Source organism: Puntigrus tetrazona, chromosome 12 (assembly GCF_018831695.1).
Source record: "Puntigrus tetrazona isolate hp1 chromosome 12, ASM1883169v1, whole genome shotgun sequence".
Classification (NCBI taxonomy): domain Eukaryota; kingdom Metazoa; phylum Chordata; class Actinopteri; order Cypriniformes; family Cyprinidae; genus Puntigrus; species Puntigrus tetrazona.
Window position 1 is genome coordinate 17,829,306 of NC_056710.1, and position 26,688 is coordinate 17,855,993.

The window sequence follows — 26,688 nt, forward strand, 5'->3', positions numbered from 1 at the left end:
CGTTCTTGGTATGCCAGCACCTCCAGATATATTGTGAGCTAACCGAGAAACCTGGCAAGCGCGGGTAACTGTTTACACTTGACGCACTTGAATGCTGCCAAAGCACCACTGGGTGGTAGCAGGTGGGGTTCGGCGCTGGCAAACTGATAAGCACATTGACCTGGACACAAACAGCTAGCGATCAATCCCGGAGCCAATGAACCACACAGGAGAGGCGGGAAGCATTGATGCATATCAGAGAATTATTGGGTTGGCATCAGGATGTATCAGGCGGTGTGAGAGCTGGAAAAACTTTGAAAACTATGATCTGCACTGGATTCTCAGGATCGATGAGGTGGTGGTGAGCACAGTGATGTACAGTAGCTCAGTTACAGCATCGCATCAGGAGCTAAAGGAAGTCTTTGGCTACCGAAACACTGAGAAATGTCTTATATAACTACAGAAAACGTGCAGCTTTCATATACTTCCATGTCTGCTTATACAGCAGACAGATATATCATCTTAGCACCTCATTTGCATCAGCGTGGCTGTCTCTTACGTGCCTCTTCCAGTCTTTTGACATTTCCAAAGATTAAAGGCTCAACAAATATCTTTTATAATTAATATAGGGTTCAAAAGGGAAAAAAAGCGACCACAAGTGAAAACATTGCACAATATGATTCATTAACTTTTGCATAATAATGCATTGTGTATATCTTGAATTACCAATGGGCATTTTTTTAATACATAAAAAATAGTAATTAGACATATTAGAAAATAATTTAAATTTAAACTGAACAGTATTATGGAGTGTTATTCAAATGTTTGTGGTCGGTATGATTTTAAAAAAAATATATATTTTTTTGAATAGTTAAAATAGTGCCAGTAAAGATATGATTAAAAGAATGAATTGCATGAATATGTGTGTGTGTGTTCATATATATATATATATATATATATATATATATATATATATATATATATATATATATATATATATATAGAGGTTTTTACTGCACTGATTGACCAAATAAGTGCAGTCTTGGTGAACCTGAAAGACATCTTTGAAAAAAATATCAAAATTCTTAATGGCAGTATATTTAAAAAATTATGTAAAAAATGCTTATAGGTATTTCTTGTAATTTAATATGGTCTCAGGCATTTGCCCTCCATTGTAGATTTACTTCCAACTTACTGCTAGTACTTGCACAAGGATATTTGTTAACAGTGTTTGAGTGACCAATTAAAAGGCATTCCCTTTCATGAACTGCCAGAACTGATCTCATACTGCTAAAACAGTGCTTAATTGCCTATGGCAGCAATATCTGAGTATATGGCAGTCCTCAGTAATTATGGTCATGTCTTTGTCTCTGCTCTTGGACGTTCCATGATCCATCGCATCTCAATTATGGTTTAATGTCAGCCAAACCCACGCTGAAAGCTTTATTTGTTGTTTTTGTTTTTGAATGAGAGGAACGCTTTGTCCCATTCTCAGAGAAACTAATTGATTGATTAAATTACCATCTAATCACGGTAATTTAGGATCCTGACACATCTTGTTGAACGCGTTCCTAGCCTGAGATGCTCAGATAACCACTAGCTTGTTACGATCTTTGATGGATCCCAGCAATAATTGCGAGCTGCTCCTGGTGACAGCTTCTATGTGAAATTGCTGTTGACTTTAATGCAATTGCTTTTTGCTAACAAAGTGACAAAGGTTATTCTTAACGTGATATGATGTGATAATTATTCACAGATAAATGTTCGCTCCACTTTACCGTCGAACTGCGTGCCGTGACAAGCGCGTGCGGGTGTGAAAATGACAGAACGATATAGTAGTCCAACATCTCAATGTCACTTCGATAGTTTACTTGTGTTGTGTCATTTTACTAGGAAGTAAAAATTCACATAAAAGTAATCGCAGATATCTTGTACTCAACTAATGATACTTTTAGGATCATGTTATCGACAGCTAGCTTGTGATATGATATCATCATGATACATATGTCACATTTCAATGCATTGCAGTGCATCATAAAATCATAAATTGGATTGCGGCTGAAACTACATCAAACACATGAGACCTGATAGAGATTCAATCTCTCGTACCTTGCAGAAATGTCTCTGACCGTGCCGAGATAAGTCTGCCAGTTTGTGCTTATTTGGATGACTTGCTTCTTCAATTATCGATCAGCAGGACATGCCGCGAATGCACAAAAATAAAAATATTGGTAAAAGGATCTAAAATACAATATTATGACAACAAATATTGCTCTGTTTATATGATTGTATCAGCACAGCCCTAATAATGTTACTACTAAAACTAATATTTCTCTAAATACAATAGCAAGCGACGGGCCAAAGGTTCATACTCGTTGTACAAATCATTCCAAGTTCAAATCCCATGCTAAAACACACACTAGATTATTCAAGTAAAATTGCATTTCTGTACTTGTGGATGTATAATAATCACTGATTTGATTAACTTGACATTAGAGTGCTGGTGAATTTGGCTATGACTGGCAACATTACCTAAAAAGCCAGACAATCAATTTCAGATCGGATATTTTGAATTTAGAAAGTCCCATATTAATAAATATTTAAGATACACTAGTGAGCAGTCGAGAGTTTGAAATAATTACTTTTTTTTTCTCCTGTGCTCACATTTATTTGATCAAAAATACAGTAAAGACACTAATATTATTACAATTTAAACTATTCTAATTAATAACTATTCTATTCTACTACATTTGAACATATAATTTATTTAGTTATGGAAAGCTGAATTTTTTGCGTCATTATTCTAGTCTTCAGTGTCACATGATCCTTCAGAAATCATTCTAGCATGCTGATTTGGTGCGTATATTAATATTGAAAATTTTAGTTTTTTTCTGTTTTTTAAAATGTATTCATGTATTTTTTTGTCGAAGCCTTTTTCATAATTATTTGAAAACTGCAAAATGCAAAAGAACTGTATTTATTTGAATTAGAAATAGCGCTTTTGATAATTTTAATGCATTCTTTTAATAAAAAAATGTATCAGTTTCCAAAAAATAAAAAAAATAAAAATAGGTGCAGCACCATTTGACATTTACAAGGTTTAATACATTTAATGAAAGATGATGCACTGATATTAATTAAATTATTTATTATTTAATATTTATATTGCCCTCCGAATCATCAATACGTAGTGTAAGCAGGTACCTCAATGCCAACTGAGAAGAAAAACTTTTTTGCCCTCAAGACAGAAACAAAGAGCGTGCATGCATGCATAACCGCTATGACAGCTACATAGTATGCAATTCCACATCTCTCTAAGAATGGACATGCTGTGAATATACATGCGTTATTAATAGAAAGACGGTATTCCACAGCAGCCGTAGAGCATTTTAGAGGATGTATTAAGGATTTATGTTTTTCCGTTTTCACTGAACATCCTCTCAGATGCCAAACAGGGGTCAAAACAGGTCACTTGCATCTCTAGAGGACTAGATATTGCACAAAATGTATATTGCAGCTATTGTACGTTTTTTAAATAGTGCTTTGCAATATCTGTTTCATGACTGATTTGTTTTTTTTCAGTCGCAGGTGATGAATCCACCATCTGGTTGAGCCGAGTCGTTTCTCCAGCGAGGGGGAGTGGTAGAGCACCAGACCCCTGACCTCTCCTCAATCCCCACTGGCTTCACGCTCCAGCTCGTGAGCTTCGGAGCCCTGGATCTCTTGTCTCTCACCTCCCCTTTTTCCTCTGGACCTTGACGTGGGAACAGCGCCGTAACAGACCGCCCAATGCTGAGGAGGAACTGCCTGCTGCTGTTCCTGTGCTTCCTCTTTGAGCAGAGCTCCTGCGCTCCCTTCCAAAGCAGGCCAGGGCAAGAGTGGCCCCACAGCCAGACGGGGCCATCGGCGGCAGGAAGGAATGGAGGTTCCAGAGGATTCCAGAGGGTCAAGAGGGGCTGGGTGTGGAACCAGTTCTTTGTGCTTGAGGAATACATGGGCTCGGACCCTCAGTATGTTGGAAAGGTAAGAAGCGCTTTTCGCATTTAGGCTGCAACACTGGTTAATAACCGTAACAGCTTTTGGAAGTCATACTCTTCTGAGCCAAAGCCTGCGCCCAATCTGTCGGCCTTTTCTTTAATTTGTTTAATCCAAACCCACTGCTTATATTCACTGGTCTAAATTAATTAACACATTCTGTTCCACATGAAAGGAACTCAGAGATTCAGTTTCTTAATGTTGCTCATAATAAACCAAAAGCACACAGATTGTAGTCTGCCACTATATTTTTTTATTACACCGACATGTCAGTAGGTGCTTTTTACCTTGACAAGTTACCACAGTTATGTAACAGCCTACTCATTTGAAATGCTCTAGCGGTGTTTGATAGACATCAAGGAAAGTCACTGATTTCAGAAGTAATACAAACTCAGCTGAGTAAGACCATTAAGACAAATTCGTTCTCTTTCACTAGCCATGCATGCAAACATATGTGCATGAAACCTGGATGCAGCATTTTCACGCAAATCACAATTCATCTAAACTCTAAATTATGCAAGCATGAATAAATTATCTGTGAATAAGCACAAAAATAAAAATATTAAAAATAGTTCTACGTTTGTATGTATTTGTTGATAATTGTATTTTTTTTTATTTTAAATAAAATAGTATTTTAAATTGAAATACATGTAAATCATTTCTAAATTTAATATGTGTGTGTGTGTGTGTGTACACACACACACACACACACGGTGCAAACATATATTACATAAAAGCCTTCATTTTGGATGCAATTAATCATGATTAAGCATTCGACAGCACTAAGAAATGTGTTATATTGTGATTATATTTTAAATATATTTACATGTAATCTAAATGATGTGAATATAAAAAATATACAGGTATTTTTCTTTTTAAATATATACTGTATGTGTTTGTTTTTATATACACATAATAAACCTACATAGCACACACACATATGTTATGTAAATGAAAATTTAACACGATTAATTGCAATTACTTGTTTGACAGCACTGATATAAACCAGTAATACTTCTTGTATGGGTTACATGCAAATATTAGTGAACGAAAAGTGAACTGTCAAAGCAAATATAATCCACGCTGTTGTTTCTGGATGACTGTTTTAGTCTAGAAAAACACTTGGTATGTAAAATGTGTTCATTAAAGAAGGAAAAAAAAGGGTTTATGGTAAATATATCAGCACATACTGGGAGCGACAAAATCCAGCCACAAGACAATACGGAGAGGGAAATGTTGCCATTAATTCTAATAATAATGCAGCTCACGGGTCAAATAATGTAATTTTTCTTTTGTATTGCATGTACACGAATCTGTCATCAGGTGAAAATTGGCTTTTAGCATGATGCACACGTTGTGGTGGAAGACATGTTCGCACTGACAGTGATCTTTAATCACAAGCCATTCATATGCAGCGGTGCATTTCCGAATATGCGGTCATAACAACACAACACGAAGCCGGAATCTAATTTTCATGCAGAAAAGTGCCGTAGCCTTCCAAAGAACATCGCCTTTAGCAGATTATAACCCGACCTGATCTTTCCACACACTTATCAAGTAAAATGAGACATTTCAGTATGAATATTATTTCACGTTAGTAAGATTCATCGCTGATGGGCCTCGCCTCTGTGTCACTGTCGCCTACTTTTTCCAAATACATACAGACATGTGGAGAGGAAGAGACTAAACAAATCTCCCAGAGTGAAGTTCCTTCTTAGTAGTGATTAAACCTTTATTTTGTGCCAAATTCATCTTAAAACAGATGGCTTCGTCCCCTGCCGAGCCGAGCATGATTTGAACACCTCGCTTTATCTAACATTTAAAGAGGATTTTCCCTCTAATGAAGCATGCACTTGTGCCCTCCACCCTTTACCCAGTTTTAATGGAGCAAATCACCTGAACATTCTATATGTCACTCCGAGGAGAAGGAGAAGACATATTAGCATTTGCTTAACTTTCTATTTTGAACTACACTGTCAGGTTTCCCAGCACAGGAGTTTCTTCGCTTTCTTCAAGAGCTGTTTCATTATCAAGCAAGTGAATGTGAACTTAGGTAGGAGAAACAAAGGCAAAGGTGACAATTGAATGCTCAAGGCCACAGCACATCAGCAAACATATCTCGCGGCACAGAATGAATGCTTTACCAACTTTGGCGCCGTCTGCTTTGCATACTTTTCAGAGCGGCTTGCGTAAGACGTCTTAATCAGGACAATGAGCCAAAATACCGGCAAAGATGATTAGCATAATGCAAAATAAATAAATAAACGCAATAACGCCACAGCGCGCATTCAACGTGTTCCAAGACCGTAGCAGATCATGGCTGGGGTTTAGAGGTAAGACGAAATGCAAGAAAGCTTTTCTTTTGGATTGCTTTGTTTTATTTTTTTTTTACCTTGAACCAGGGACTGGCTTTTGTCTATTTTGGATTAATAAATGCAAGACTCTCGTAACATTTGTTTACTGCTGTGTGACAGAGAGAGGGTGGGGGGATCTGTTGCGTGCCACGATGTCAAAGGAATAAACAGAACGAAAAAGGAGCGAAAGAACAATGCTTGCATTTCTTTAGGCTTCTTATTCAGGCATAAATTGCGCTTGGGACTTTGTATTGTTTCTGTGCCATGTCCATTAACTTTATCTATCGCCGTGCAAACTGCTTTTTGTTTGTGCAAGGTTTGGTATTTATGATGAGTGAGACTTCTCATAACAGTATATATCAGATTTACTCGTGGGGAGACTATACGTGCATGTAGCTCTTGAGTGCATTTACTTATATTCATATTACTTTTTTTTACTTTTTAAACAATCCATATCGGAAAACCTCAGCATCCGCATAGTAAAATGTGCAATGTGCAAACTGTGCAATATTGGGAAAAAAAAAAAAAAAAACATATCGCAGATTAAAAAAGGATTATGAAAAATGAATGTTAAATCACTCAAATGTTTTGTTCAAAAAGAGATTCATTCAGAAACTATGATGCTAATTTAGAATTTTAATTAATTACTGAAACGTTGCTAATAAAATGTCTTCAGCTTTTTTGAAACAGAGTATTACTAATAATCAGACAAAACATTAAAGAATGAATCAAATCCATGCATAGCCGATTGTTTTCTGATGTTTGTGTCGTTAACTTCCCTCCAAAATAATGCCACTTCCTGAAAGATAATGTCAGTAAGGAAGTGTTTAATAAAAGACTAACAGGTTAGACAACTATCGTGGGGAAAAAAAAAAACTAAGAAAATAAAAGTTACAACAATAATCCCAAGAAAACATACTTTGTTTGACTCATTTCAATTAGAGAAAAGTAGATTCAAGAATTGAATTGCCAGTCATGTTGAAAGTTATTGCAGCACCCAGGAAGATGGCAAAAAGAGTAATCCCCAAATGTAGTGCAATGATTTAAATGCATCCATCTTTAAAAATTGTGACTTTAATATTTTATCCATTACGACAAATACCATATAACAGGGACGTAGCAGAAATAACGAGACTTGTTGCAGTGGCAGATAGAGAATTTTGGCAGCGGAGATCAAATAGATATCTTATTTTATGAGATAACATTTTTGCAAGCATGAAATATTCATTTCAACCAGAAGAGTTGATGGATTGACACATAATATGCAACAGCAGGCGGATGTATTTTTTTTTTTTTTTGCGTTTGTGCAAAAGCTGTGAGCATGAGAACATCACAGCCTCCAGATACTGGTGGAACTCTACAACACATCAGCATTTTATAGTTTATTACAGAGGAATAAAAGCCTCATTGAACCTTTGGGAATACCGCAACAAAGCCTCAATTCTGCAATTAAATAACACGCTACCGTCCTCTGTGTTGAGCAGTGTCTGTTCACAGGAAAAAAACGCGATCATTTGGCTAACTGTAAATCAAGTTCTCCTTCTCTTCCTCTCTCTGTCTTGCTTTAGCCTTTCAATCACCATTAAACCCTCCTCTCTCTGTCACTTATGACCACCCACAATTCACCTCTTTCTTCAATCATCTGAGCTAATAACATAATAAAGACTATACATAATCTCAAAGACACAGGTCGGAGGGTTTAAGCAACTTTATAATGTAACATTATTTATGACATCATTAGCCAAAGTGCCATCAGTCAACCTCGCTTTCTAACCTTTCATATTTGATAGCTGTAATTTTAAAAAGCAAATGAAGCAATATGCGAAAGTAATTTGATAGGATGCGTATCTCTGTGTCGTTGTATGTTGAGTCACAATGACACAGAGATCAAAAGTCAACATGAAATCAATTTACTTTCTTAATGCACATTCCTGGTCTTATTGAGCATGATCCATTGAAGCAAAAAAAAAAAAAAAAAAAAAGTTGTTGTCGTCTTTTTAATGTTGCATGAAAATTTAACTTTTAAAGCAACTTTTAAATGAAACTTTTAAAGTAATCATTTTCAGCTATAATAATTTCCTGTAACATTGTAACCCCATCTGTCACCAAGCCAGCAGAGGGAGCCCTGACCTCTGGGTGATCTGCATTCACTCCCTCTGCGACAACTTCCTGTTCCAGGACTATAAAAACTGCAGCAAGCCACTCACCTGCAGGTTGCATTGTTCGCCTGTTCTATTGTTGTTTCCCGAGTTTCCTTAGTCTTAGTTCTCTTGGTTTTGACCCTGCCTGTCTTCTGAGTTTCTGATTGTTTGCTGCCTGACCTGACCACCGTCTGTTTTTGGATTTTGTTGTTGCCTCGCCTCTTATACATCTGTTTGCCCTGTTTGACGCCTGCCTGTTTTGACCATGCCTTCGTTTAATAAAAGCCTGCATATGGATCCGCACGCCTCAGGCCCCTCATTCGTGACACCATCCTTAAAAGCACCCGCTTTTTGAGCTTTAAAATAATAAAAATAAATAAATATAATATAGACAGTTCCTGATGAATGTCAAATTTATGTTCACGTATTATAGTGTAACAAAATTAAAATGTATATATGGATAGCTACAAAACATTTCTGAATTGACAGATATGTGGATTTATTTGCATACAAAACTTGCATTTTTCTTAACTTTGAAAATTGACTGCTGAAATTTAGAGACAGCGGATAATTGTCTTTGATGCACAAACAGCCATTTAATACCAATTTCCTCAGTGTCCTGATTACGTCTCCAAGACAATGAATCCAATATTCTCAAACATATGACCTGAATTTATAATACCAACAGCTGACTTTCTAGTGGTTTGACATTTGAACATAGTTGTTTAGGAAACGATCCACGACCGTGAGTCAAGTCAGTCCATCATCAACAGTGATTAAAATGCATTGCTTTAGGTCAAAACTGTTTCTGTGACTAATGAAATGTCTCTTCACAGGGACAAATTATCATAGTAATGACCAAATACATTGGTTTGGCTTGTAAATTGAGTAGGATTTATTTCAGGATGACCTGTAGAAAAAATCTGAAGTGAAATGACAAGGAATAAAAAAGTACTATAATTGCACTACAGAAAAGTAATTGAGTTCAGTCGGTCACTATGACGTTAAGTCATTGACTGACGTCATGGGGTCCCACCTAGGAAGCCAATCACCTCTGAGCTTAAGAGAAAAGGCCAATGAGAATTGGTGATTTGAAAGATTGAAGAGAAAAGTAATCATTGAGCTTCAAGAGATTTTCAGTTGTGTTCCCTTTAAAATTCAGCAATGAGGCTTGCACATTGTGTGCCGTGGTCCTTCCCCAAAGCAAGCCGGATAAAAGAGCAATTTCCTACAACTGCACAGTCATTAAGAGTGTCTTACGGCAGTTTCCTTACCCACGATGATGGACACAATCACTGTCTCACCTGCCTGGGCTCTAAACATGCTGAGACAGCGTTCGTGGAAGGTTCATGCCCACCTTGTGAGCGCATGTTCATGGCTTCACTAAAGTTACAGCTCTCATTTATTATGAGTGTAACTTTGCCTGCTAACCAGCCTAGATCACTGGATCTTAAACACTCTGTGGGCTGGCTAGCGGCAAGGGAGACCTGAGGATCACAGTCAGGCATGTTCTGCCGGGCCAGCCCCCACAGACCTCCGAGCCCTCCCAGCATTGTCCTGTGGAGCTCCCAAGAGATGATGCTGGTCTGTTCCGAGGCGATCTCAGTGTCTCTTTTAGGGATCCAGAAGAGAAAAAATGACTCTCGCTGAATCAGAGGAGCTGCTTCAGCAGCAGCTGCTTAGCAGGAGTCAAAAGCTGATTTAATGGCCAGGATCCTTTGGGCCACCAACGGCACTGGGTCGGAGATAAATTCCCCGTTTTCTCCCTAGTACTTGAGGCTGGTTGATTGGTATCTGGGCTCCAGTCGTGACTCTCTCCACCACAATGCTTTTCTTCTTGGAGGTGCATGAAGTGTCCCTTACACCACCCATTTATGTATACTCCTCACTACCCTTGATGCAGGGGCGGCCAGGGGGTATGTTAATGTTCCCCAGGTGGAGCGTGCAGTTGCGGTGCAATTGTTCCCACAAAAGGTTGTCACCTGGAGGAGCTGAGGGTAGTTCTGATCCAAGGTTGGTGCAGGAATTGTGCAAGGTGACCCCAGGCCAGCCTCTTCGGCGACACTGTTGCGGACTTTGCCCAGCAGTTCTCGGCTGTACAAAAAGCAAATAGAGGCTAAGAAGGTAACTCCTCAACAACATCGAGCCAGCCTCTGGAGAGAAGCATAGTTCGCTCCTCAGGTCGCTACTAAGTCTTCCCGGAATACTGAGAAGTGTTCATGAGATAGGCTGCTCAGAGATGAGGGAGGTTGTTCTTCGAGGTATACCTACAACTGTGCCCCCACCCTTGGGGGAGGGCCGAGGGCATTTTCACCACCCTTTCAAAAAATAGAAATTTCCTACCTTATGTGCCCAGTGCACTTTTTGAGTAATGCATTGCTTCCTCATGCTCTGACTCAGGGCTTGTTATCAGGGAGGATGAGGAGCAGGTTCTGCTGGTTGTGCTGTATTGGCCCACCCGAACCTGGTTTATGCTTCTCTTGACAGCCCCTCCCTGGAAGATTCCCCTGAGGATGGATCTTCTTTCTTAGGGGATGTACACAACCTCATTGGCCTTTTCTCTTAAGCTCAGAGGTGATCGGGTTCCCAGGCAAATTGTCAGTCAATGACTTAACGTCTCCATTCCCTCCTTCAGGGAATGAGGGTTATACAAGTAACCAAAACAATTTATCAATAATATTTAAACATATGTAGAGTATCCCTCAAGTGACTCTAGTGTTTATATTAACCAAATAAATTCTATTAGTAATAAACTACAATTACTCAAGCAATTTTCAAAGTTTAATGCACAAATTTTGTAAACCATGTAACATCATAAAGAAACATTTACACAACCATCACAAAAATTTTGTTTTACTCAGACATATGTCAGTTTATGGCTGCAAACTGCATTTAAAATTGACTGTAAATCAGAGGGAGCTTCTCAGAAAGTTAAGCTGGATCACATGCACCTCATATCTGAGGATTTCAATCCAAGATGAGCACAAATGAATCATCAGGAGGCCCAAGCGGATCAAGGGTTTAATACAGTGTTTACAAAGATGCAACCGACTGGGCTTTTTCTGTGTGTGTGTGTCCATCCCGCAACAAGCTTTGGTGAAGAAGGTGCAGGACACTGTACGCACAGGGAACACAGAACAACATCCATGCCCTTAACAAAGAGCCTGATAAATGAAAAATCACTCAGTCTAAAAGAGTTGTATGCTGGGAAAATTTGAGATGGGTATTTACAGACCCAATCCAATAATGTTAGCTGGGAGAGCTGCTCCAGATCTTTTGAAGTCTTCCCATTCTCACAGCTTTTTACTTGCACTGACATCATCTTTCATTTATCTTCAGCCTTTCTCAGCACAATCTGTTCATCACCTGCTATACAAACAGCCCTTTCAACAAACCATTCAGCTTCTACAGTGCTGTCGAATTCACATTTGTGCTCTTTTTCTAAAAGGAACAGTTCACTCAAAAATAAAATTTCTGGCATTTCAAGCATTTTTACTATTGAACATTATAATTATATATCATTATCATTATTGTTCTGTTTTTATTCAGCCGTTATAACCCTTTATACTGGCCATAAATCATTTACCAAGCTTAAATCTCAGTATACGTTTACCCAACTATTATCAAATAAATACCACAAAACATTTTCTTGCAACCTTTTGTAAAGTATTATGACAAAATGCATTATGAAGAAGAACTGCACCTGTGTGTATAAACATATGTAAATAAAAAAATCGATATGTTTTTCATGCAACAACAGTAAATTAAGAGAAAAAAATATTAAATTAAATTCTGTTCAATTCGATTGTAAATCTATGCAGTCTTCTAAAGATACAAACAGACTTCAATTTAAGTTGTAAGCATAGTTTGGTGAACATTTTCCCTTAGAAAAACTTTAGAAAGGTCTCTCATTTAAATAGCATAATGCATTTTCTAGAAAGGCCATCCATTTTACAGCTTGTTTACGTGAGCTCTTTCTGGCTGACAGGTTGACACTTACTCTCTCCCATTGTGTTATTGACACCCACATCCACCTCATCTCTCCCCACCACCTATTCTCAGATTAATTCCCTGAAATGACTGTGATCTCATCTGTCTGAGGCCACCTATCATTAGCTCTCAGATCTTTTCAACATAACTTATGAAGACATGGATCTGTGCATGGGAGTCAAGGATTTTACCAGGAAAGAATGCAAAAAAGAGAATGTTTTAACAGAGATAAGCACAGATGAACGGATGTACACTGCATGATGTGATATCTTTAATACGCTTATGGTGTTCTTGTGCACAATTAATCAATTCACATTATTCGATAGAGGGGAAAGGATCATGACAGCTAACGTTATTAAAAAACGATAAATTTTACTTTACAATGCAAACGACATTACTGAAAGGTTTGCTTTTCAGCTTATTGTTTTAAGTTACTTAAAAGCTGCATTACTTAACATTTATTTAATATGCTGGATTTTTGTAGTATTTACTAAACAATGTTCACTATCATATAATGTGCAAGTCTTTTTAAATCACAAACTATAAAATAACAATGGATTCTATAACTGGGTTAGGTCAAGATGATGCTCTTGGTGAAGATGACCTTCAGCCTCATACTGACGAAAAACCTAATCAAAAAATGAGTGCTGGTAGTGTTTCGGACTCATTCTACCACTTTTAAAAATCCAATCAATTCCCAAAGGATACCATCTAGTACTGCCCTACTTTTATCTCATTGAATATTTAATTTCACTCAGAAATGTCACATTACAGAAGTAAAATGGGTTAGGAGCTCTGTGTTGACTTCGAAATGAATGAGTATATGTTTTATATTCACAATTTATACACAATATTATCCATCTCTTTAATTTAATGAATTTAGCCTTTTAAAACTGTTCATAAACTAAATAGTTAAACTGGCCCTTTAAAAGTATAACACATTCCATAAATACACAGCAGCTGCAGTGAGAGTTTCATAATGCAATCACAGACCGCTCTCTCCAGTAATCAGCGTCAAATGACCAGACAGAATCTCTCCAGTGACCTGTACACTAATCAAGGTTACCATGTACATAGACCCGGCAAGACACACTGTAATTATCCATTCAATCTCTTCACCAAGCATGTCTAAAGCATTAACAGAGGTTTTGAGTACCATTGCCATGGATCACTTATTTATGGTCAAGCTCACCACACACTATAAATCTTTCCCTTTAAAGACTGACACAGAAGTTCTCAAAGTCCTAAAATGTATTTTATTTGCCCCAAGTCCAAGTGAATACAATTACATTACAATTCTGAGACATTTCTATAACAGCACGCTTTCCCAGAATGCAGCAGCATACTTGAGTACTCAAGTAACACTTGACCTTGCTGGGATCAGAAGAGCTTCTTCTGCACCAGATTTGTTCCAAGCCAGATTGAGCCTCTTCTGAATTCCTCATCCAGGGTTGACCTTGCGGGCTGACAGCAAACGGCTGCAGATAATAATGGATTTTGCGCTGGAGAGCTTATCTTAAACAGGCCAATCTTTACCTGTGTGTGTCTCACAACATAACTTGGTTAAAAGAGAGGTCAGCTTTCTGCACGCATTTAATGAGACTCGAGCACGATTGGAAATGTGCACCTGATAAGAGTGTTTTCAGGGCTATAGTGTGATGATTGGTAATGCTGTGGAGATGCCATGATACACACAATGCTCGGGCGAGAATGAATTGTCGCGGTTTTTGCTGCATTGGTTATTTCTTGGAAAAAAAATGTGGGTAAAGTTTTTTAACAAGCCAAAAAAATTGTGAATGTAATTGTGAACTCCAAGAGTGTTGAAGAAGAAACCACCAAACTCAGCTCAGACTGTTATGCTGTTATGACTTAATATATATTTTCAAAATAATAAGGATCCTTAAAATGGTGGATGAATGAGCGGAAACAAAGTTTGAAAGTTTAGTTATTGGATGACAATGGATAAAAAGGTAAATGGAATGAACAAAGTATGACGGTATATTTGCTGGATTCTTAAACAATACAATCCTTAAACATCTGACTATGGATGAGAGTGACAGATGGATGGATAGATGGTTGGATTGATTGAAAAAAAGGTTATTTATTGGAGACTTTGAAGACAAAAGAAGGTGTATTCAATGGATGGATGGATTGAACAAAGTTTGAAAGTTTATCGGATTTATCAGTCTTTGAAGATAATGGACAAATTGACGGACGGATGGATGGATGGATGGATGGATGGATGGATGGATGGATGGATGGATGGATGGATGGAATGAACAAAGTTTATTCACTGGATTGATAGAGTCTTAAAGACAATGGATGGATGGATGGATCCTTAGATGTCAACAGATGGATGATAGATGGATTAATCAAAGTTTGAAAGTGTATTCAGTAAATGGATGGATGGTCAAAACTCTACTGATATGTACTGAAATGTTTTTTCAGTGTTTTAAGTGAAACTTCCACTGAAATATTCTGACTTGAATTAATGCTACTGTGAGGCTTGTGAACATAATCTAAAAATAAAAAGCTGTAGAGTTTGACTGAACTTTTCTAATTGTATGTAGCTGTTATAAAGTTACAATCCTCAAATCTGGTACAAACGTATAACACAAATAGTACATCATCTATAAATTATCATATTAATCAGGCTTATGGCTAACATATAATAGTCTTATAAATTGTCTATCCTTCTATCGAAAACCTTGATCCATTCATCCACACAATACCACGATGCTGTACGGAAGACCTCAGAATGTACAATGGGTATGTAACCTTCAAAACACAATGCTTCTTCTCTATCCCTGCCGAACCAACAACCAAGTTTATCTTGTTCTAGTTACAATTGCTCTCTATAGAAAACATGTTATTCAATAGTTCTAAACATGACAGGTCCTTCATATCTGTGAGCAACATTGTGCGATACACAATCCTTCATAACAAACACTGGGGAGACAACCAATGGTTTCAATATTCCACTGAATCCATTTTAAAGGTTACTTAATCCAAACTCATGATTACATTTGAAGAACAATGATCCAAAATGACCATAAAATGGTGTCGATTGCATGCAGGAACCCAAGCACCACAATAATCCAACACCCCAGAAACAATCAAACTGCAGTAATCTCACCCCTCCCAAAGCTCATGCCGTTTAGCTCACAAAAACCTGATGCCAAAGTAATTCTGCAGATGTGAAGTCATTTGTACGGATAGCTCGGCCCCAAATTATGCATGTGAAATGCTTGCAATACGGCGGCCCATTCTGAACACATTTAGAAAAGAAGACATTTGCAGTGTTGACGTATGACATAAATGACGAATGCGCTGGCACAGATTGGTTAAGGAAAAAGGGGATAATGGTGTCATTTATCTACACTGCCAATATTACCTTCCACATATTTTAATCCAACTTTTATAATAATGAGATTTCTGCTTGAAGTGCACCGAAGATAGTTAAAAAACGCTAATGTTCCTAGCAGTACCGCTCGCTCTTTGCATTGAGGCCAGATGAATTCTGAGTGAGCTGATATTATACTGGCTTGAGAGTAAAATTGCTTTTTAACACTTTTCCTTCAGCTTGTTCACATAGCTTATTAATATTTTGAACTATGATCCATAATTCTGGCACAATTTAGATATAGGCAAGGGAAAAAGACGTGTTCATCTGTCATGCGTAGAAGCATTAAAGCGTGGCTATTTTGCATCAGTTAATTAATTGCAAGCTGGTACTTTTTATTAATTGCACATTATTAAAATAATCACTACGACAACCAGGCTGATTTGTTGCATGTTTGCACAAATGTAACCGATGTCAGTAAATTTTTGTGGAAAAAGTTGCACGGCATAACATGTCCTCTGCCATTCAAAAGTTTGGGCTATGAACTTGCATTTTGAAAAAATGCCTGTTTATAATTAAAATAAATCATTCTTATCATCAAGGTTACAGTTATTTGATCAAAAATATAATACAAAAAAACCTACATTTTAAGATGCAATTCACTTCTTGGGGATGGGATATATATATATATATATATATATATAATATATATATATATATATAAAGCATGATGACCCTAAACCTTTGCATGGCAATGTATACAACGATTTATTATAGTAATTAAGGTCATCCACCATGACTAAAAACCTTTTTTTTGGTGCACTTGGATACAAAGGCAAAAGAAGTTCAATGTAAACAAATTGTAAAAGGGTAAAGTACTTTGTCTAGTATTAAATACATAAACAAATAAAGGGACAGCTCTGTATAAAAATATAGAGAAAACAGCCCAGGACCAAAACTTTTGTGCTCTTGTGTTTTGGTTGTCATCACAGCACATCCAGTAATTTGAAAAGCTTCTGTCAGATTTGTCCTTTGAGCCTGACGGACTTTGATTGTTTGTTTATTCGCAGCTTTTCTTTTGTTCTAGTTGTTATGTAAGTGTGTTGCTGCAGTTTTGATGCAGAAGTACAATGTAGTATTCCTTAATTGCTTGTGATTAGATCAGCCGTTTATCCACCTGAGACTGTCTCCATCTGTTGAGGCTGGTGTGTTTGTTTCATAAAACACACGCACACAGAAGCACGCCAGTCTTCCACCTCATGAGCAAAACCGAAGCTCTTAAAAAGCTTTCTCCCGCTTTCTTTCTGTACCACGTATTCAAACAGCGAACTGTACGGCAAACTACAGGAGTGTGAGACCGCTTTCGCAGTTTCCAGTGAAGCTACGCTACACTACACAAACACAGACCTGTTTTTTGTCAAAAACACTACAGACAGGATGCGTGTAAAACACTCATCCTGATCTCATCCTATCTTTTTAACAACATATGTTCCAAAAGAACAGTTCATTATCACATCAGTGTATAACAGTAAATACTGTTCTTCATTACATTTATTCATCAAAGAATCCTGAAAGAAAATGTATAATTTTACACCAAAAAAATCTAAATCGGTGTATTTCAGAAGGATCATGTGATACTAAATCTTTGCATCACATTAATAAATTGCATTTTAAAATATAGTAAAAAAAAAGAAAAAACGTTATTTCAAACTGTAATATTATTTCCAAATATTACTGTTTTTATTAGAGCATAATTAAATAAATGCAGTGTGAGATATATATATATATATATATATATATATATATATATATATATATATATATATATATATATATATTTTATTTTTTTTTTATTATTATATTTATTTATTTATTTTTTTATAATCACAGCACACACCCCTAATGGATCTATACCACACGCACACACAGATGTATATTTATCTGCTTGCACATCCATAAACACATAAACGGATCCATAAACACATATGCAAGCAGGTTTGGAGTAAATGACTCTAGTGCTGATTTCCTCCGACTCCTTGCAGTCGTTGCACACTGGGGAATGTATTTATTTAACTGAATTGGCTGAGTGTTTAGGCCCGGTCTGACTATATTAGCATGCAGCGCGTGTGCAGGAACGCTGGTCCTCAAGGGGTTTCGTATCCTGGTGTGTAAGAAATATCAAGTCATGGGGCTGACACTTCCTATGCAAACCAAACATGCATTTAATTACTGGCCAGATACCATGTAGCGAACCGTATGATCATGCACACACATATTTGTAATGTAGAGAGTCTACTAGGAAAGCACACTAGTAGATCAATGAGATCTTAAAATCAGTAAGGCTTTAAAAAAAAAAAACAGTATAAATATCAGGCAAACATATTTTTAAAAGGCTCCTCTTGATAATCTCAGAAGGAATAACATCTTTAATAATTACTGGTTTTGTAACCACTAAAAAGACTGCAGAGGAAGTCATTTTGACAGGTTGATTCTTCACTTATGGCTCCGAATGATAATAGAGCCTTTATTTATTCCTCCAGTACATTAGGACCCTATTGAATCCTCAGGCAGTGGAACAGGCTTCTAATTGTCCCTATTGTGAGAGGAGGCAAGTATTTGACACTTGCTCTCTCAGCACCTGTTGACTGAGACAATAACACATAAAATCCAGTGCTTATCTTTACTCGAGATGTTTCAGCTGAAAACAGGAGGCCTAAGCCTTTCTGTATACTTGCACTATTGCAAAAGAAGATGTCGGGCAGATATGTGTGAAGCCATACATGCGCAATGTAACTTTACGTTTGTTGAAACGAAAGTATTTATACTTAAGCATGCTTCAGATTTACAAATTCCCATCATATGATTAGAGTTTTATTTCAAATAATAATTTGCCCATAAATAAAAATTAGCTTGAGGTGTAATCACTCTCTGGCCATCCAAGACGTAGATGAGTTTGTTTCTGCATCTGAACAGATTAAAATAAATTTTTCTCATTCTGACATCACCGATTCCGGTATTCACGAGAATAGTATTAACTTTTTTTTTCCACTTCAAAGCACTCGTGTGACATCACATTTTCCAAATTCTTAATGCATCTTAAAAGTATTTAAAGTTTCTAAAGTAATATCATGATCATCATTCATAAATGGCATGTGAAGTCTAACAGGTAACATGCATCTTAGTAAACACCTCTTTTTTTTTCTTATTGGCAGAAATTAGCATGTAAACACATATTTCTCACTTCATCACTCTTCTGTGTTTGTCAGTTTATGCTAAATGGTTTGAACTTGTCATGTGTGTGAAAAAATCGGAGCAAGTGTTTCTTCTGAGAGGGTAATGAGTAAGGCCCTTTAGCTTGTGCTACAATTTTACAAAACTTTCTCATTTGCGCATGGATATTTGTGAGCTTTCTGGAGGACCCATTCGGCACATGATTCCCTTTTGTGTAATTGATTGCTATTGTTATGCTAATTCTATATTTAATTAGTATCACCTAACTTTTCCACAGGATTGATTGCTGAATTTTAGCTCCTCTTTTCTTGCGCGTACCTCTATTCTCTTTCTTTTCATTAATTTCTGAATGCGCAGATATATGACAATAAAGCGGTCTGATAATTAAGCTCTCTTTTTGATTTATGGTCTGCTCTAGATGTTATGCAGATTGTCAAAAACAAAAGATTTTTAAACTCGGCTGTCTCAACAACTTCGGTGTAATCTTTGATTGATGCTTCCACGGATGAGAGACATGTGTGTGATTAATATCACTGTACAGCACTGAAAATGAATTAAAAATAATGAACAGTGTTACTGATTTGACTGCAATTCAACTTAATTCAAATGGAATTGGATTGAACTGAATTGTAATTTATGAGGTAGCAAATGCGGTGTCGGTTTGAATGTGGATGGATGGATGGATGGATGAAAGAAGTGATTGGATGGATGGACGGATGAAAGAAGTGATTGGATGGATGGATGATGGATGGATGGATGGATGGATGGATGGATGGATGGATGGATGAAAGAAAGAAGTGATTGGATGGATGGATGGATGAAAGAAGTGATTGGATGGATGGATGATGGATGGATGGATGGATGGATGGATGGATGGATGGATGAAAGAAAGAAGTGATTGGATGGATGGATGGATGGATGGATGGATGAAAGAAAGAAGTGATTGGATGGATGGATGGATGGATGGATGGATGAAAGAAGTGATTGGATGGATGGATGGATGGATGGATGGATGGATGAAAGAAGTGATTGGATGGATGGACGGATGAAAGAAGTGATTGGATGGATGGATGATGGATGGATGATGGATGGATGGATGGATGGATGGATGGATGGATGGAAGAAGTGATTGGATGAATGGATGGATGAAAGAAGTGATTGGATGGATGGATGGATGGATGGATAAAAGAAGTGATTGGATGAATGGATAGATAGATAGATAGATAGATAGATAGATAGATAGATAGATAGATAGATAGATAGATAGATAGATAGAACGTAATAATGTAACCTGCAGTCACTGGCAATTATTACATTCTAACTTCAGTTACATTCATCGCTCTCTTCCATTACTCTGAAACTTTACAATACTTTTGGTAAAGTAAGGCAATGTTTTGCTTAACTTCATCAAACATACCGCTATGTTCATTTAACAAAATTTTTGTCACTCTGCGTATTAGATGCATATTACTCATTCCTCTTTCTGTCTCCTTTAGTTGCACACTGACTTGGATAAAGGGGAAAGCGCAGTGAAATACACTCTCTCGGGTGAGGGAGCTGGAACCATCTTCACCATCGACCAGATCACAGGAGACATACATGCTTTACGCAGTCTGGATCGAGAGGAGAAGCCTTATTACACGCTACGAGCTCAAGCGGTGGACATTGATACCAACCGACCGCTGGAGCCAGAGTCAGAGTTCGTCATCAAGGTGCAGGACATCAACGACAATGAGCCAAAGTTCCTGGAAGGTCCCTACACGGCTAGCGTACCTGAGATGTCACCAGTGGGTAAGAAGCCCATTAAGATGTTTCATTCATTCGTTCTTTTATTTATTTATGGAAACAATGCAATAAGGTTGAATTCAGAAAACTTTAGTTAAGGGATCATGTAAATGAAAAATATTTTTTACAGCATTTCTTATTCTTAATTAAATGCAATTTATAAATTACTAATACATTCATTCATATATAAATAATATAGTTTTAAGTATTAATCACTAATTATTTGTTCATAATATAATTTTTTAATGTTTTTTCTGGACTGATGATTTATACAAATTAAACACATTGCTGTTTTGTTTAATGTTAAGTTTAAGGCATTAACTAAAAGTGCACATTTTTATCTTTTACTTTTACAACATACTAAAGATTATTGAAAAGATGTGAAAATTGAAATAAAATAAAATAAAATAAAATAAAATAAAATAAAATAAAATTAAATTAAATTAAATTAAATTAAATTAAATTAAATTAAATTAAATTATAAATTAAATTAAATTAAATAAAATGGGGTTACAAGGATGATCACTATAATAATAAGTCATAATAAGTATACTGAAGCATATTCATCAACATAATAAAAAAATGTAAACCTTGGAGCAAAACCGAAGAACACAAAACTAACATGAAATAAAATATAAACTGAAAAAAAAAAAGAAATAAATCAATGAAGTCACTATTTTAAATTATATGGAAGCCAATTAATGATCATTGATGATAGTTGGCAAAATAAAATAAAATTAAAATAAAATAAAATAAAATAAACCACACAACTGCAGGAGAAAAACTAAACTAAACTAAACTAAAATTAAATTAATTAAATAAAAGAAAGAAAGAAAGAAAGAAAGAAAGAAAGAAAGAAAGAAAGAAAGAAAGAAAGAAAGAAAGAAAAGATGGTTGTCACCGTGTTGAAGCGAGGGATGCTGGAGGTCATGTTTTTTTCCACATGTTATGGACTTTGCCAAATATTCATTGGTGTGGCAGAGGGGAGCTAATCCAGACATTACTGGGCTCCAAATCCCCACCAAACTGGATTACACGGCCCTAGTAGGATTTCTCATCTCACATGGTAGAAACCTTGATTGTATTACTGATTATTTCACCAAGACATCTGCTCTGGGTGATGATGGCAGCAGGACCTTATTTTGTTACTGTCTCTGCTTCTCTAAAAAGGCCCGTCTCTAAAGCCGGCCAGAAGTTGTATTGATTTCCACACAGCCTAATCCAATCGCTATAACTACTAGCAGATCAATGTAGCGCTATCCTCTTGCATTCATGGAACACATTGCAGAGCTTGTTAAAGAAATAATGGCCTCCATTATTTGGACAAATATTCTTAATCATGATGTCAAATATGATTGCAGACGATGCATCAATCCCTGAGGCCACGCTGGGGAGCGATGTAATATGACGCTATGTTCACTGCAAACATGATGGTCAATGAAGTGCTGCTTGCTTTGTGTTATATAACATTTAACTGGATACTTCACAGACTTACAGTCAAAACGATAGACAAGGGCACAGACAAAAGCTCGCTTGTTAACCAGTTAACTGCAAACTTGACATAAAGGTTTACCTCAAACATATCAAAAATTGAAACCAATAAACTTCAACAAGTCTGTAAACTGCCATATCATTTTTACAAACAGCTTATTTTAATGAAATGTTATTTAATTTAATTAAACATAATTTAATCTAATCTATGAAAGCCGATCAATTAAAAATAAAGTGAAATATTTATATATGCATAAAGAAAGATGTTGCAAATTTAAATTTATGATATTTAAGAACATTTTTATAATTATAATAATAATAATTTAATTATTTTAATACAATAAAAAAATCTTATCCTTAAATTCACAGCTATTCTGACAGATGAAACATGAAGTTAATTAATAACAAAAAATTTCTCAAAGCAGTCTTATTTTAATAAGAATAAAATATGTTTATGAAAACTGCTAAGCAAGTGTCACCTTTCGTGTCATGACATTAATTTACCACAAATCACTACAGTTACTGTTATTTTCTGCCTCATTCTGTGAACACAATCCACATTTCAGTTCCAGCGTCTTCCAAAGAAAGAGTCTGAGACTCATTTAGATTTAGTTCACTTTAATACAATTTAAATCAGTTCTGAGTTATTTGTATCCACTTTTAATGAATGGTAATTTTGACAAAGTTGCTTTATGAAGTTAAGGAACTGCCTGCAGTAATACGTTGCCGTAAACGGAGGCAATGATTCACCGGTCCTCAAAATCATTTGTACTCGCAAGCCACGAGAGAGTTTAATCTTAAATTAAAGCATTCAGAGACTATTTTAGGGGAAGCAAGATTTGGCTGTTCATAATCCATAAGTGTCAGAGAAGATGTCTGTTGTGCTTCGGCATTGCTATACAATGATGCAGAAGTAAACAAAAAACAACATGAGGTTATCTTAAAATATCGCAATTATGTTTTTGTCTCCATCTGGCCTAAATTTTTTTGTATAATTTACAATCGAAGTGCTACCCAAGCGTACTTTACTGTTGAGTGGTTTGTTGTAGCATGTAATTAAGTGTGTCTATTTAAGTGGCTCCCTGTGGTTGTGGAGATCGCTGAAAAATGGGATCACACAAAAGGAAAATGTGTCTACATTTTTTTTTTTTTTGATAAATTTGAAATTTTGAAGCCCATTGCATTTTAATCCATCTATTAAGTAAGGCCATCTGTGTGCTATTATACCGGCCACCACCAAAGAAAAAATATATTATTATTATTATATTATTATTATTATTATTATTATTATTATTATATTGTTGTTATATTATCAATGTTTATAATAATAATAATAATAATAATAATAATAATAATAATAATAATAATAAGTTATAGTAATACAATATTATTATTATTATTATTATTATTATTATATTATTATTATTATAATTAATAATAATAATAATAATAATATATAATAATAATAATAATAATAATAATAATAATGTATTTCTAATAAATAAATATATTGTTTTACATTTATTTATTATATTTCATTTATTCAGTTAGACCTTATTTTAAGGTGCCCTTATGTTACATGTACTTACTAATGGTGATATTTTCATTTATATATGAAGGAGTTATATATATAAACTCCTTCATATATAAATGAAAATATCACCATATTTTACAGGAAAGGTAATTAACTAAGTATTAAGACATTTAATTATAGAATAAAGCTATTATGAAAGATGATATTGCACAAGTTCTTACTGCTTTGTATCATTGCTGGATAATCCACAGTATCTTCACACTCTTGAATGTATCTGAGGATAAAACATGCAGAGCGCATTGAAAGTTTAATTACATCTCATGAAAGCTGATACTGTGAAACTGAAAATTGAAGGTAAGAAACAACTCGTTACAACACACCGTACAGAATATCACTGATTAAACAGCCTTTCATCTGTTAAGCAGAAAGCAAGTGGCAGTTTTGCTTAGATTAAAGCATTTTCAAATTAAAGCTTATGAGTTTAAAAAGGTTCTGAAAATCGTGGAAATTCCAAGCATATGTTTAGATAAACAAAAGAAATAAGAAAGGCTTCGCATGGGAAGAGGTAAAGTCTGACATACCATTCGGTGTCGAGCGTAATAAACTACATGCCCTATCCAGCACCAAAGCCCTTTTCATGTTGCTTTCCCTGAGGATGACAGATCAGGGTAATTCACTTTGAGATTGCCTTTTCCTTGATCTGAATGGCAATGAAATGAAATGAAACCCTCCTCTTCCCAGCTGAATCACAGCTCCTCGTGATCTCAGATAGCAAAATGCGAATAGACCGGTTTATAAGTCCCTACTGAAGCTAAAGTCCGCGTGATTCCGATTGTGGCTGCTGCCACGACGAAGGCATAACTGAGCCTCTCTGTTAACAAACAAGAGATGCTTTAGCTTTGCCCGTATTTTTTCGACTCACTTTTCATTGGCTATGACAGAATGTCTGATTTGGAGAACTGGAACTGTATGGGTTTATAACGCTTTTCACCTCTGTTTGGAGGCCAGAACAATCTGAAAACATATCGACGTGGGCTGAGAGAACTCAAAAATAAATAAATAAATAAATAAATAAAAGGTAAAAAAAAAAAAAAAAAAAAAAAAAAAAAAGGTAATTGCATCAGCTGGTTGAAAAGGACTTCCATTGGGAAATGGCCTTGATTTAAAATCTGTACAATTACCTCTCAGTTCCTTTTGTTTTTCCCCACTCGCTCTGTCTCTCTCCTCCAAGGTCTTCAAGTTTCTTTTCTCATCTCACACAGTACACTGTGATAATTCACTCTACTTATGATTTGAGTATTTTCATAAAAAGATATATTATCACAAATGACCCTATGAAACATGCCCATGTGCTACTAATATATATATATATATATATATATATATATATATATATATATATATATATATATATATATATATACAGTATATATGAACATGTTTCTTAATATTAGTACAGCCATCACTGGCCATTAGCAGCAGGACACCATGATAATAAAGAGACGGTGCAGACAATGGACAGATTAGACTGATATCTCGATTAAACCTGCTGTCAATTAGATAAAGAACAGAAGTGCACTAGAATCAAAATGAGAGAGCATTTTCTAAACTAAAGCATGTTACAATGATTCAAGTGGTGTATACAGACCTTCGGATCTAGTTTAAATTGTGTAACCAATCTAAGTGGCCTGCAATGATCGTTAAAAACATTAATAATTATAAGTGGATTGTTAAGTGCTTTCAACTATATGTAGTACGGCTTACAGTAAAACAGACTCCTCATGCATCGTTTTAGACGTTTTAGATGTATAATTATATAGAAGTGAGTTTATGTAAACATAATTTTAGAATGCTTTCACTTAGGCGTGAATCAGTTAGATTCTAACATTAGAATTGGAAGTGAAGGTCTTTTTGCCTTTAATTGATATGAGATCAGACTACATGGAAAGCATTTTTAATGCAAAAACTGAATGTGATGAACTGAAAGAAGGATTTGTTGGAAAAAGAAAAGATAAAATGATAGACGGAATGATAAAAAGACAGAATAATAGAACGTTTCATAGATAGATAGATAGATAGATAGTGTTCAATATGGATAAAATCAGAAAAATATGCTAGAAACAACGTTAGAAAAAAAAAAAACACACGAATCCTACTAAATGTGAAGTGCTCGAGCAAAGTATTGTGCTGCATTTCAGTAAAACACAGGGATTCAGCGACCCGTGACCATCAGCTCTTTCTGCAGTACGGATGATTTGTCATTTATCGGGTCATTTAAAAGTGCTGCCTTTGTAATGTAAAAACTGCTGTTTCAGACATATCAAAACACAGTGGAGAATCAGTACATAGCCATATACTTGCTTTGCTTATGATGGGCTGATATAAAACCATGTAACGATGTGCCTGTATAGACCTTTTTGGTCAAAGCCTATATGCTATTACAGTTATAACCTTGAATGAAACACATTTCCCATATCTATTCATGTGGTTTAACACAAACAAATTATATCTTCTGTGTGTGTGTGTGTGTGTGTGTGTGTGGGCAGGTACATACGTGATGAAGGTGACGGCGACAGATGCAGACGACCCTACATACGGCAACAGTGCCAGGGTGGTGTATAGCATACTTCACGGCCAGCCGTACTTTTCTGTGGATCCCAAAACAGGTAAAACACAATATTTTAGAGCATATACAACTCGAATCTCGGAAATGCTGTTTTTTTTTTTTATTATTTAAATAAATTGAAAACATAAAGAATTACATATCACTTGGGACAATATTTTATTGACAATAGAATAAAAATA

General features: G+C 35.8%; 1 protein-coding gene across 1 annotated transcript in view; it reads left to right on the top strand.

The window, feature by feature from the left end:
* LOC122355139 (cadherin-12) overlaps window positions 1–26,688 on the top strand; it is a 121,185-nt gene that overhangs the window by 48,233 nt on the left and 46,264 nt on the right. The window contains exons 2-4 of the mRNA XM_043253169.1: window positions 3,562–4,002; window positions 20,570–20,864; window positions 26,430–26,549. Coding sequence (XP_043109104.1) covers window positions 3,769–4,002; window positions 20,570–20,864; window positions 26,430–26,549 — 649 coding nt within the window. The 5' untranslated portion in view covers window positions 3,562–3,768. The remainder of the gene's footprint in view (window positions 1–3,561; window positions 4,003–20,569; window positions 20,865–26,429; window positions 26,550–26,688) is intronic.